At 42.1% G+C, this 13570-nt stretch overlaps 1 protein-coding gene and 1 long non-coding RNA gene across 2 annotated transcripts; both read right to left on the bottom strand.

Moving 5' to 3' along the window:
• Window positions 1-4058: 4058 nt before the first annotated feature.
• Window positions 4059-5610, bottom strand: LOC133858337 (uncharacterized). Its single transcript, XR_009898507.1, has 3 exons — window positions 5526-5610; window positions 5378-5446; window positions 4059-4113 (listed from the first exon to the last, which is right to left on the bottom strand). It is a non-coding gene; the product is annotated as an uncharacterized LOC133858337 (long non-coding RNA).
• A 1843-nt stretch (window positions 5611-7453) lies between these two features.
• LOC133878271 (phytosulfokine receptor 1) lies at window positions 7454-11094 on the bottom strand. The gene is made up of 2 exons (XM_062316809.1): window positions 10873-11094; window positions 7454-10717 (listed from the first exon to the last, which is right to left on the bottom strand). Exon 2 carries the CDS (start codon window positions 10661-10663, stop codon window positions 7601-7603), a length of 3063 nt encoding a protein of 1020 aa, XP_062172793.1. The 5' UTR covers window positions 10664-10717; window positions 10873-11094; the 3' UTR covers window positions 7454-7600.
• Window positions 11095-13570: the final 2476 nt, after the last annotated feature.

The raw sequence follows: 13570 nt of genomic DNA, 5'->3' as shown, positions 1-13570 counted from the left end.
AGCAACATCCTTCCGGACGACGAGAACTTTTCGTCCGGATGCCCATCAGTGTCTAGAAGCTTCGAATAGTTCAAGATTGCATCCGTCCGGACGTAATGGCAAATTGTCCGGACGCTCTTCAGAGTTTGAGAAGATCCAAGTGTTCCAGCGCATCCGTCTGAACGACGTTGCAACACCGTCCGGACTCCATTCAGTGTTTGACAAGCATTAGGGTTTTGACTCAAGACACAGTTATGGGAAGACGGCTGAAACCGTCCAAACAATGTGTGATCTCGTCTGGACAATGTCCTCTATAAGGCAAGACGTGCATACAAAGTTCAACCGTCTGGACTTCAGTTTTCATGGTCCGGACGATCAAGCTTCAAATATGAAAATTGCGTGCACCAGTTCAACCTTCCGGATATCAGCCTTTAGGGTCCAAATGCTCCAAGCCTTATTATGGTAATTACGTGCAACCGAAGTGCAACCGTCCGAACGCTAGGGCAATACCGTCCAGACGCGGCCTTGTTATTGAAGCTTTCAGTGCTATTTTGGAAAGGCAGTTGCAACTTACCGTCCGGACGCTCGATCAAGCCGTCCGAACACCCTCCCGTATTTTGGTCATAACTTTTTACTCAAATATTGGATTTGGATAAAATTGGCGTTGTTGGAAAGCTTAGAAAAAAATGTTGTAAATTGAGTGTCCAGATGGCCAATAGAAGCACCCGGACATCCCCCATCCGGACGGAAACATATTGCGTCCGGACGGCCCTGCAAAAAATTCTAGAATTACTTTCTGGACAAGAAAAAAGTTGCTCGTCCGGACGGCCAAGGCTCCCGTCGAACGCTTGTGCCTCAGACACCATTTTTGACCTAATTTAGAGCTTCCTAAGCCTATAAATAAGAGGCTCGAGGCATGCATTCAACACAGAATTTGGTGGTGAATTCCTTATAGCTTAGAGAGGGTGTTTGCGGAGATATTGAAGATCTGCTAGCTCTCTAGCTTTGCCAGTGTGTGATTTGATCAGCTGTGAAGTCAATCTTAGGGGTTGGCCCTATGGTAAAGGATTCCATTGAAGACCCCTTCCTGTAGGAGACCTAGTTGGGAGGCATTTGTGTTGGGTTATACGTCAGAGTTCAAGGTACGACCACTGCATCAGGGGTATGTGAGTGCTACTACTTTGTAACTAGCTTTGCCTTCTGAATAGTGGAAATCCTGGGTTTGGCTGCCCTGGAGTTGTTTTTCTCTTAATTGAGTTTCGACTTCGTCAACAAAATATTTGTCTCCTTTAATTCCGCATTTAACATTTTGTTGCACACTGTTCACGCACACTTGTTAAAATTAGAAGTCCATATAATTTTTCAATTGGTATCAAAGCTTGGTACACTCTATTAGGATTTATTTCCTGAGTGTGATCCTCATCTCTTGTGACTTCTATTTTTTTTATTACACATTTTATCATGGATTTCTCTCAGTTATTTGAAGAAAATCTTGATATTGAGCTTTCTAAAGTTTTTACTAAAATAGATAAAATTGTTTCTCCAAAAGAGCTCAAAAAGGTGAAGCAAGAAAAAGTCTTTGATTGTTTAGTTATCTGAATCACATGCTTTGATTGACTCTTTAAGATCTGAGAATACCATGCTATTTAACATTATTGATACACTTGAGAATAAATTAAAAGAATAATTTGAAAAGCATGCTTTGTATTCATTCAGATATTTCTAACAAGCCTGCTTCAATTGTTGATGATATGAGTACTTCTACTTCACATGCTTCTGATTCTGAATTAGATATTATGCATGTGGTAGTCGATACAGCTTGTTTAGAAAATTCTTGCTTAAATAACCATGTGATGCCTAAATCCAAGGAATCAGGAACACGAGGTCAATTTGTTCCTACTTGTCATAATTGTGGGAAAATTGGTCATATTAGGCCAAATTGTTATTTGTTGAAATCCCATAGGCCTTGGAGTAAGCAGGATGATTTGAGGAAAAGCGAAATTGAAGATTCTTCCTCATCTAAATATGTCCCCCCTCATAGGAGACATATAAAAGGTAAGGGCAATGTTATTTGTAAGAATGCTAACCATAATTCTACAGAAAAAGTCAAGCAGCATTCTAACAAAAGAAGCCTGCCTACCTGTCATCACTGCGGCATCACCGGTCACATCCGATCCAAATGTCCACAGCTCCAGAAGTTGAAGGTTCGGAGGAAGCTGCCAACAAGAGCTACATCAGGCACTATACCTTCGATGGCTCTTCAGGCTCCACGGCATCAGCATAAATTTGTTCCTGCCAATCAGAGTGGCAAACCAAAGAAGAACAAATCTAGGTGCTACAAGAGAAAGCTGCAGAAACCTGTCATGTGCTTAGAACAACCACTATCCAAATACCACAAACAAGTATCAAGAATTTTCAGTGCAGTATGAGAAACTAAACACAGATTATCTTCCTTTTTGACCCAGACTTGTATGGAAGTTTTCTTATGATTATTTACCAGGACAGATCTTTGCTCATTAGGGGTGAGGCATGCTAACTTCTCACTAGTGAGATTAACTTGATCACTTAACATTTTGACTTGTTCTGTAAAACCTGGTTCATCTTTTCTAGGGGCAAGAGTGTTGTTCCTAGGTTTTTGGGACCTAATCTGGAAACAATTAGGGCGTATATGACCAGTAACACCACAGTGATGACAGGTAGGTATAGACTGATTTACCCCTTTACTCCTACAGATAGATTGAGTATGAGACATAATAGGCTTAACAAACATGGTTCTATGAACAAACATATCTTGAGAAATAGAAGCAACTTTATGCATACTCAAATTAGACATTATAGAAGTCAAAGAAATAACACTCAAGAAATTTAATCTTCTCAGAGTGTACCAAGCTCTGATACCAATTGAAAATTGAAATTGACTTCTAAAAAAAAGTGTGTGCAACAAGTGTCAACAAAAATCAAGCACAGCGGAAAATAAAAGACACATAGTTTTTGTTGACGAAGTGGAAACTCAATTAAGAGAAAAACCACTCCGGGGCTGCTTAACCCAAGAATTCCACTATTCAGAAGACGAAGCTAGATACAAGATAGTAACACTCACATTAACCCAATGCAGTGGTCGTACCTTGCTCTCTGACGTGTAACCCAACACGAACGCTACCCAACCAAGTCTCCTACCTGAAGGGGTCTTCAATAGAATTCCTTAGCTTAGAGCCGACCTCTAAGATAGACTTCAGTTGTAGCGCAGCACACTTGAAATGGCTTCAGAGGGATCTTGAACTTCTCTGAGCTCTTATGGAATTCAATACCAAATTTTTGTAGTTCTCAATGCCCAAGGGTTTGTATTTATAGGTTGAGGTGCAGAATGGCCGACTGCTGTAATATATACGGACGCCATCCGGACGGTGAACCTGGGCCGTCTGGACAGACAACTATGCGACAAGATTTTCCGAAAATTTCGCTGAAAATCTTTCCTGTTTAAGAGCCGCGTTCGGACGGTGAGACACTGAGGTCCGGACGGTCGCACGTCCGCTGCAAGTAATTTCCATATAAGGCTTAGTCGTCCGGACCAAGGGGGATGAACGTCCGGACGGCAATTCTTCAACACGCAATTTCCATATCTACTATGCGTGCGTCCGGACGAAGAGAGGTAGACGTCTGGACAATTGAAGTCAAATCGGCAATTTCCTTAACTGATGAGCGCCCGTCCAGACCAATGCTGACTGACGTCCAGACGGTAATATTTGAATTGGGATTTTTGCCTTATTTATGATCGCATCCGGACGGGAAACCACATCGTCCAGACAGTGTGTCAATCTTCCCATATTCTGAACTTGGAAAGAATCTGAGACTGTTCGAGTACTGAGAGGCGTCCGGATGGGCTGCTGAGATGTCCGGACGGATGCAAGCTGGAATAGAAGTTTCTCGATACAGTGTAGGGTCCGGACGGAAAAGATTCGTCGTCCGAACGGATGATGCTGGTCTATCTGGCGGCCGGTCGGATGAACACGTCGTCTGGACGGATGGAACAGTGGACAGATGGGCGTCCGGACGGGATGACACGTCGTCCGGACGGCTGACAGGGAAACTTGAATCTTCTATCTTTTTCGCAGTGCAGAGTCTTCTAAAAATGCTCTGACAAGTGGAATCCATGTTTACAGCATCTTTACACATAAGTGATTTTGTCCAAACACAAAATGAGGCCAATATATTAACAATAACATTACGGCATTACACACATACAATTCCTCTGAACCTTTGGGGAATACAAGTATACTTGCATACCCAAAATTAAATCACTGGAAAGCATTCAACATAACATTTCAGTTATATACACATAGAGTTCTTCCGAGCCTTTGGGGAATACAAGTATACGTATACTTCCAAACATTACATTTCATTAAATCAATTAACATCATAACTCGGCCCCACACGCATACATGTCATTCCAAACCTTTCGGGAATACAGGTATACGTGCATTCCAAATAAATGACATCTCATAAAACACATATGCAATCTAGCCGATTATCACCATATATTATTTGTCTCATTCAAACTCATATGCATACTAATACGTCTAGCTTGAAATACTTTACTAAAACATGTCACATACCATCATGTTATGTATGCTCTTGTTCTGTTTTTTGGTTTCTAGTGCCTGCAAGGCTTCAACCCTAAGACTTGTTTCTGATGTCGTGGGACACCGGCCTTACAATTGCTCTACCAAGGTGTCTTTCAACCAAGTTTTTACATTTAGCGTTCATGGTTTCATACATGCTAGTGCTTCCACACCATCTATGCTCTGTGTACATGCTTTCACACTTATGCAATTATTATCATTCCATGCTTTTCTTAAGCTTTTCATCATAACATGCATTCTTAACTTCTCATAAATCACATAAAACATAACTCAATCCATATATTTACAATCATATCTTAAAACTCATAAACATCTTCGAATCATCTCTTTAACATAATTGAAGGCACTGAAAGCAAATCACAAGCATATATCTACTAAAATATTATTGGCTCGCATTTATAAAATCATAATATTTTCTCATCGTAAAACATAATATCTTTTCTCAATGAGTAAAATACTCACTTTCGGTACTTGATAGTTTGGCTATGAAGAAATCATTTTTGTAAGCCACACAATGTATCACTGTACAATATATTGTGATGACATATTATTACTTATGCATAATATTTTCTAACTATAAATTCCCACTTAGCTCTTTAAAAGCTCAATAACTAAGACCCATGGAAAACCCATAAATTTTTAGAGCTTCATTTGATAACCCATTAACTAATAAAAATAACCTATAAGATTATCTTAAGGTTAGACACACAAATTGTTAATTTACAACACTTAGAAAAAACTCAGGTTTTCGGTCTTACCTTGATTTCTCACCAAAAGTGAAACACAACGCTTGGAAATTGTCTAGAACACTTCAAAGTATTCAATACCTAAAGAAAATCGAGAGATCAAGATTAAACTCTCAAAAATCATCACAAAATCTAGATGAACTAGGATTTTTGGATTTACCTCAAAATGAATGGTGAAAACATAGATCTTGTAGCAAGGATCACGTTTCCGGTGTTGGATTTGAGTTTGGAAGCTTCAATCTACTGAAATGTAGAGTTTAAGATCAAACCCTATGAGAGAGAAGAAAGGTTTTTTCGTTTGGGAGGAGAGAAATGGGGAAGAAATGAGCTGAAAACTTGCTCCAAAATTTTTTACCAAGTCTTGTACGGACACGCGCTGAAAAATGCAACTTTCTGCCAAGCCTATTCGGACACGTGCCGAGAAGTAAACCTACTGCCTAAACCATCCGGACACGCTAGAGGACACAATTCTACAGCATGACCCGTCCGGACACAGAATTGGTCCATCTGGATGTACAACTCAAAAACTCAATTCTAAATATTTCCCAAGTGTTTTTCTTCCTCATTTTACCTAATTAATTACTTAATTACTCTAATTCATGATTTTAACCCTTCATTAATATCTTGGACGTTACAACCACTACTACTGAACTCATATGGCTATAATCCATGCTTCGCGACCTTGGCATTTTTTACCCTACACCACCTACCCTATGGTGTGACAACATTAGTGCCACATATCTCACCGCCAACCCAGCTTTCCATGCTCACACTGTAACGATCCACCCCCAATGACACAATATTGTCCGCTTTTGGCTCCCCAAACCAGACTTCCCAGGAGGCCACCCATCCTGGGATTGCTCTCGCAGCGGCTCGCTTAACTGCGGAGTTCTGATAGGTTCATGACCATCACGGCTTTAAAACGCGTTGTGTCATATAGGGTGCATTTATACATATAAGCACATCCTCATTCCCAAGCGATGTGGGACGTCACAATCACCCCCCTTGGGACCCAGCGTCCTCGCTGGCGACCCTTATGGGATCACCCCATTCTTGGCATCCCAGCGAGTGCCCGCCGGCAACCCTCTTGGGCTTGTGCACGCTCCCACCATCTGAGGCTGGGCAATGGCTCTGATACCATTTGTAACGATCCACCCCCAATGACACAATATTGTCCGCTTTTGGCTCCCCAAACCAGACTTCCCAGGAGGTCACCCATCCTGGGATTGCTCTCGCAGCGGCTCGCTTAACTGCTCAGTTCTGATAGGTTCATGACCATCACGGCTTTAAAACGCGTTGTGTCATTTAGGGTGCATTTATACATATAAGCACATCCTCATTCCCAGACGATGTGGGACGTCACACACACCAAGCACATTGAAATCGACTTTCACTTTGTTCACAATAAAGTCACCTCAAAAACTCTAGATGTCCACTTCATCTCGCTCCACATTGTGTGCCACATGTCTCGCTTGCGAGGGCATATTGGACCAACACACACTCAACAAGGCAATTCATTTATGATTTCAAGTAAAGCTATGAATTTTCAATTGCACAGGAGGGGCTTAAATGGCAAGAAACCGTAGGCACTCCATCAAATCCAATAGAGCCATAACTTTACTATCTAGCCCCACCCAGAACACTAACAATACCCAAGCCAATGGAATGGTAAATCAAGCACTTTTCATTTTGAGATTCGACCTTGGGACCTTAACCCCCATTGTTAAACTCAAATGCCACTAAACCACTCCCCTCGGTGGCATGTATCAACAAGAGCCTTAATAATTCGCCATTGGAATTTGCATGACTTGGATGCTACCGGGCCTATTGTTTGAGTCAGATATCGATCCAATATATCTCAAGGCCAGGCCACCCATGATTCTTTTCCTGTGATGCATAATGCAGGAAGCCTGTTTTGCTTGGCTTTTTTTTCTTTTTTCTTTTTTCTTTTTTTCTTTTTTCTTTTTTTTTTTTTTTTTATGTATTTTTTGGCTGCCCCAGTGTAGAAGGGGGAAAAAAAAAATGAAGAAAAAAAGAAAAAAGAGACAGCCAAATATAAAGATCGAATTACCCTGTAAAGACAATAAATGGAGAAGACAAGAGTTCTCTTTTTCCTTGCTATTTACAACAGGATCACTGTTTAGAATACAGAAACACCAACTTATAGCTGGTGGAAACGGAACCTACTTAACAAGAGTGTACAACCAGAGTTTTGCTTTGTAACACATAAGAAAGCTAGATATTGATGTCGAGGTCGTCGAGCCAAGAAACTAGCTGCTGAGTTGAAGGCCTCACTTTAGGGCATTCACTCAAGCAAAGACATGCAATCTCAAGCACCCGCAACATTTCCTTGTCATGCTGCTTGTCATATACGAATGGATCAAACACCTCACTTTCATGCCTCTCCTTCTTCATCTGAAACACCCAAGAAATTAGATCCCGGCATCCTTTCGGCTTGCACATGTCCATGGGCCTCCTTCCTGTTAGAAGTTCCAAAAGAACAACCCCAAAACTATACACATCTCCCTTGTAAGTCGCAACCGAGGCTTGGCCGTATTCAGGAGGGATGTAGCCTAGCGTCCCTACAAGATCAGTTGTCACATGAGTATCATAGGGGAGTATAAGCCTTGCAAGACCAAAATCGGCTAAGTAGGCTTCAAAATTTTCATCTAGAAGGATGTTACTCGACTTTATATCTCTGTGAAGGATATGGGGCTCACACGATTGGTGCAAATAAGCAAGCCCCCTTGCTGCCCCTTGAGCAATTTGGAGCCTTGTATCCCAATCTAGGGAGGATAGACCATCAAGCTTTTCATGTAACCAATAATCCAAGCTACTGTTTTCCATGTAAGAGTATATTAAGAGCCTGTCATTTTTGTACATGCAATAGCCTTGAAGATGGACAAGATTTGGATGTTGAGCTCTTGAGAGGGCTTCGACTTCAGCACGGAATTCCCTTTCCATCTGACCGCAGTCACCGGAGAGACGTTTGATTGCAACCTTCCTACCATCAGGAAGGGTGGCTTTGTAGACAAGACCAAAACCCCCACAGCCAATAATATTAGCTTGGTCAAAATTGTTGGTAGATTTCAAAAGGTCATCAAGGGACAGCTCTTTATTGTTCTCCATGTTTTGGAACAAAACCACTAATCTTGACCCAAGTTGTTCCAAATCTTTATCATTGGTGTCACCCTCTTTCTCAGGATCAACCTCTCCTCGGCTATGCGCTCGCAACAAAATTATGAACATGAGGACGAGAAGAAAAGCTGTCCCAAATACAATCCCAATAGCCATTCCAATGATAGGTCCTCTTTTCCTTGTTGATTTGTTGGGTGATCCAGGAGGAGCAGCTTTGTTAATTGATGGACGACAAGAGGATCCACAAAAATATAAATTATTACCTTCGAAGCTTGAATTTGGGAATGTCTGAAACTGACCTCCTGAAGGGATTTCCCCACTTAGATGATTTTCCGCAACATTAAACTTTGACAAAAAGCTGAGTTTTTCTAATGAAGGTGGTATTGTCCCCGTAAGATTGTTATGGGACAAATCCAGATTCTCCAAGCTTGCCATCCCCGATAAATTGCTAGGAATTTGCCCTGATAAATAGTTAAATTTCAAATCCAAAATATGGAGCTTTTTCAGTTTCCCAAACTCCGGCCAGATTGGTCCACTAAGATTGTTGTGACTTAGGTCCAGCGTTGGTGGGAAGCTCCAAACTTGATTATACTGCAATCCTCTCGTACTCACATTTCTTTTCAAGAAAAATGGGAAATCTCGGGAAGGTTCCTCCAATGAGATATTCCGGTTGTTAAGACTCTCTAATCCAGTAAAGCTTTTTGGAATCTCCCCAGTAAATGAGTTGTTTGACAGGTCCAAGTAAAAGAGAAATTCGAACTTGCCGAACCACCTCGGAATAGTTCCGTTCAACCGATTCCAGGACAAATCCAACAACTGCAATTTGGTACAATCGCTCAACCATTTTGGTATTGAACCGGTGAGTCTACAATTTGCAATAATGAGAACTTTAAGGTTTTCAAAACGTATAGTAGGATCAGCAGGCAATTCCTCATCATGGAAGTTGAGGGTAAGGACCACAGTAGTTAGGTTCCTGCATTGCTGGAGGATTTTCAGGGCAGAGGAAAGATTAAAGATGCTGGAATTTGAGAGTGAGAGGTAAGAGAGATTTTGAAAAGTCTTGAAGCTTTCTGGGATTTGGCCTCTGAAGTTGTTCCGGGCAAGATTTAAGGTTCTCAAACCTCCACAAGACGGAAGATTAGCAGGCACAGAACCGTAAAAACGATTAGAACCTAAATCAAGAGAGGCCAGACTAGCCATTGCTGAACAATTAAGATCAATATGACCCTCCAAAGAATTGTTCCTCAAATTAAGCAAAGTGAGAGTGGATGAAATGGACAAGGAAGGTGGAATTTGACCAGTGAAATTGTTTGAATGGGCTTCCATATACTGTAACTTTCCATAGTGATAAAAAACATCTGGGATGCTTCCTGAAAACCCATTAGAGGATATATCCAAACGAAAAAGGCTAGTAAGGTTACCGATTCTTCTGCTCAGCGGCCCGGAAAGCATGTTATCTTGAAGACTCAACCGCGCCAATTTCTGTAGTCGAAATATATCTTCTGATAAACCACCAGTGAGGTCATTCGTGCCGAGACAGAGATGTTCCAACGAGCTACAGTTGCCAAGTCCTGGTGGAAGACTACCAGAGAAGTAGTTTTCAGCCAGATTCAGAACCCGAATTCGCCTTGAATTCCCGCAGACGCCAACGGGGATAGGACCTTTCAAGGTGTTCTGAGATATGTCAATGGACTGGATTGAAGGCAAATCAATGGTTGCCGGAAATAGACCTGACAAGTCATTAGAGCTCAAGTCCAGGACCTCTAAATTTTGCAAATGGAAGAGGGACGCAGGAAGCCCTTCTCGGAGGTAATTGTGGGAGAGATTGAGGGTTCTGAGCTGATCCAAGTTGCCTAGTGCTTCAGAGAGTTTACCACCTAGTCTTTTCTTAACAAGCTCCAACTTAACGACTCTATTGGAACTGCGAGAATCGTTTAGACCACGGGAGAAGGAAGAGTTGCAAGTGATGCCTGGCCATGTACAGCAATTAGAAGAAGAATTGGAGCCCCACCCATCAATAACCGACTCCAAACCTCTCAAGAAATCCTCCAATGCCCTCAGGTCATTTGGATGGCATGACAGATTCTGAGAATTCAGAAGCCGGGATTGGAAACAGAGGCCAAGAACAATTATCAACACCCACAAATCTTGAACACCCATGTTTGGAAAAAAAAAAAAATCACGCACAAGAAAGTGCCAGCAAAAAGCAAAACCCTGTAACAGAACCAAGATTTATGGAGTCGGATTAATGGTCAGGGCCATTCTGGGTGAGGAACAAATTCAGCAGCACATTCAAGGAAAGAGAAAAAGAAGGGTGTGTTGCTCCTCGTGAATATGATAAAAAGGAAGAAAGAAAAGGGCGAACACACCTGTCAGATAGATAGAGATAGATGAGGAAAAGAAATGGTGGCTCTGACTTCAACACGCTTGTGGCTTGAACATCTGATGAAAGAACGAAGGAGAGCTCTTTCTCTTTCAGCTCTGACTTCTGTCTGCCTATCGGAGAGAGAGAGAGAGAGAGAGAGAGAAAATGGAGAGGGAGGGCGTGGAGGTGAACATTTAGTGGGAGTGGGAGGAAAAGGGAGACCGGCAAAAGCCGGTAGGTTTGGGATGTAACGTGAGCATTTTAGATTTGGCAACAACTCTCTGACAATGGTAAATCGTAAGGACTAAGGAGAGAGTCAGACACAAAAGTCAAAGGGTGGGTGGCGACACGTGCACTTGGTCATCTGTTTACGGCTGGAGTCTTTATAAAAGGAGAATTCTATTTAATAGATTATTTTACGACAAAGGCAAGCCGATCATTTATGACGAAGACTAGATGATAATGTGATACTAAAAGTTAACGTTTCGATTAATAAATATTTAAAATAAAAAAATTAAAGACTAATTTTTACAATAACATTCTAATTGTATGACAACAATCGTTTTATTATATATCATTAGTTTTATAAGATAGTTTGAAAATGTTAGGGATAAAATCAACTCCGAAGACACGTGGATCTTAACCTTGAGTCACATCGGTGTCACATCTCGGACATTCATCATGACCCGGTATAAGAAGATTGTCTCCTACGATAACACATCGGACCTACCAAACTCAACAACGGTGCGATAATATCCCGAGATCTCATAGTCTGAACGGAGCGAACTTGTCTCGGATATTTTCACCTCGGAGGGTTGGTCAAAGCACACTACGATCGTCTTGGAGGTATCTTCTGGAACTTGACTAATAAGTGATTAAGTATTAACAGAACACTGGCATGGGTAAATCCCTGAAGTTAGAACGCTACACAATGTGATAAGGCCCATATCCCGAAAGCCTAGAGGCTAATCTTTATCCCATAATTAATGGGATAAGACTGCTAATAATATGGAACTGAGATTGAAAAAGTAAAGTGTTATCCAACCTGGACTCTATTGCCTTATTCAAATCTCCTGAAGATAAGACTAAAACTCGAGCAAATTGGGACTTCAACTCCTAGTCCAACTGGGTTACAAGAGTTCCAGTAGGTCTATAACTACAAGCCTATAAATAGGACCACGATACCAGGTATTTGGCACGCATATTTGAGCTTTGAGATTGCAAATATTATCCAGAGAATTTTAACTGACTTAGGCATCAGAGTGGGCGTAGTCGGCACCCCCGACAAGTCGTTTATTATTTTGCAGGTCACAAGGGAGGCAACGAATCATAAGGCGACACGTCACCATACCGGAAACTGTACCAACAGTTTGGCGCCATCTGTGGGAACGAAATAGTTTGTTTCTTATAAAAATCTGTGATGGTGACTACGCGACGCTCTAATCTGGCTCAAAACGAAACTCATGGAGAAGAGCGACGCCCTAATCTAGGCGGAGATGATGTCCGTGGAGAAGCAGAGTCTGCCAGTCCAGAGGCTAGAATAACCCAGCTGAGCCAACAATTGGCTCAGGCGTAGAAGAATGTAGGGGACTTGCTGGCTCAGAATGCCTTGTTGATAACTGCTCAGACACCACCACCATTAAATCATGATGCAGTTGAAGAAACAAATCCTAATGGAAACCCGGAAGGGTCAGGGGAGAAAGCCGAGCCGCGGATCGAAGACCGTGCGAAGCCTATTAACCCGGTTCCACCCCCACCAACGGATGCTGAAAGAAGGATGCAGTTGGATGCAAAGTATGATGCACTATCGAGAACTATGGATCAGAAACGCGATGGGAAAAAGTCTCTTGTGGATAACCTCTTCCAGCATAAGGAGTCTATATTTACCGAAGAAGTATCCAACTTTGACCTGCTCGTAAGGTTTAAAGTACCCGATATCTCTGTTTTTTCAGGTAGTGAAGACCCAGTGGAGCATTTGGATAATTTCCGCTCTCACAAATCCTTGCATAAGACACCCGACGTTGTGGCGTGTCGGGCTTTTCCCCTCACCTTGTCCAGAAAGGCCCAAGACTGGCTCAGAAACCTTCCCCCGAGGTCAATTGATAATTTCGATACCTTTGGTAGGAAGTTCCTGGCCCAATTTGTGTCCGGGAGGATCAGGAGGAAACCCTGAGGGTATCTACTCTTCGTACGACAGGGGCCAAACGAATCTTTGAAGAATTATTTGTGGAGGTTCAACCAGGAGAAGTTGGAGACGGAAAGCGCGCCAGATGATTTCATTTATGGTCCAATTTTCTAAGGACTGAAGAAAGACAGACCGTTGATGGCTGACATGGCATTGAACCCACCGAAGGATCTCCATACCTTTATGGTAAAGGTGGACAGATACATTAATCAGGAGGAAACGCTCCGAGCCCTTCTCGGTGATTCTCAGCAACAACAACAGCCTTCCACCGAGAAACCCAAGAAAAAGAAGAATCCTGAGGCCACACAGGATGCCAGTCCCGGGGGGTACAAGAAGATAAAGAAGAATTTCAGAGATTACAAGTGGACTCCATTAAATGTCTCTCTCACCGATGTGCTTATGGAACTCAAAAAAAGATCCACACTACCAGAGGCCGCGGCCCAACTCAGGAAATCCGCCTCCACACTTGGCTCACAAATACTATGCCTTCCATGATTCATATTGAAAATTGAAATTG

This window comes from Alnus glutinosa, chromosome 1 (genome assembly GCF_958979055.1).
Source record: "Alnus glutinosa chromosome 1, dhAlnGlut1.1, whole genome shotgun sequence".
NCBI lineage: Eukaryota > Viridiplantae > Streptophyta > Magnoliopsida > Fagales > Betulaceae > Alnus > Alnus glutinosa.
This window is presented reverse-complemented; position numbering and strand designations above follow the sequence as displayed.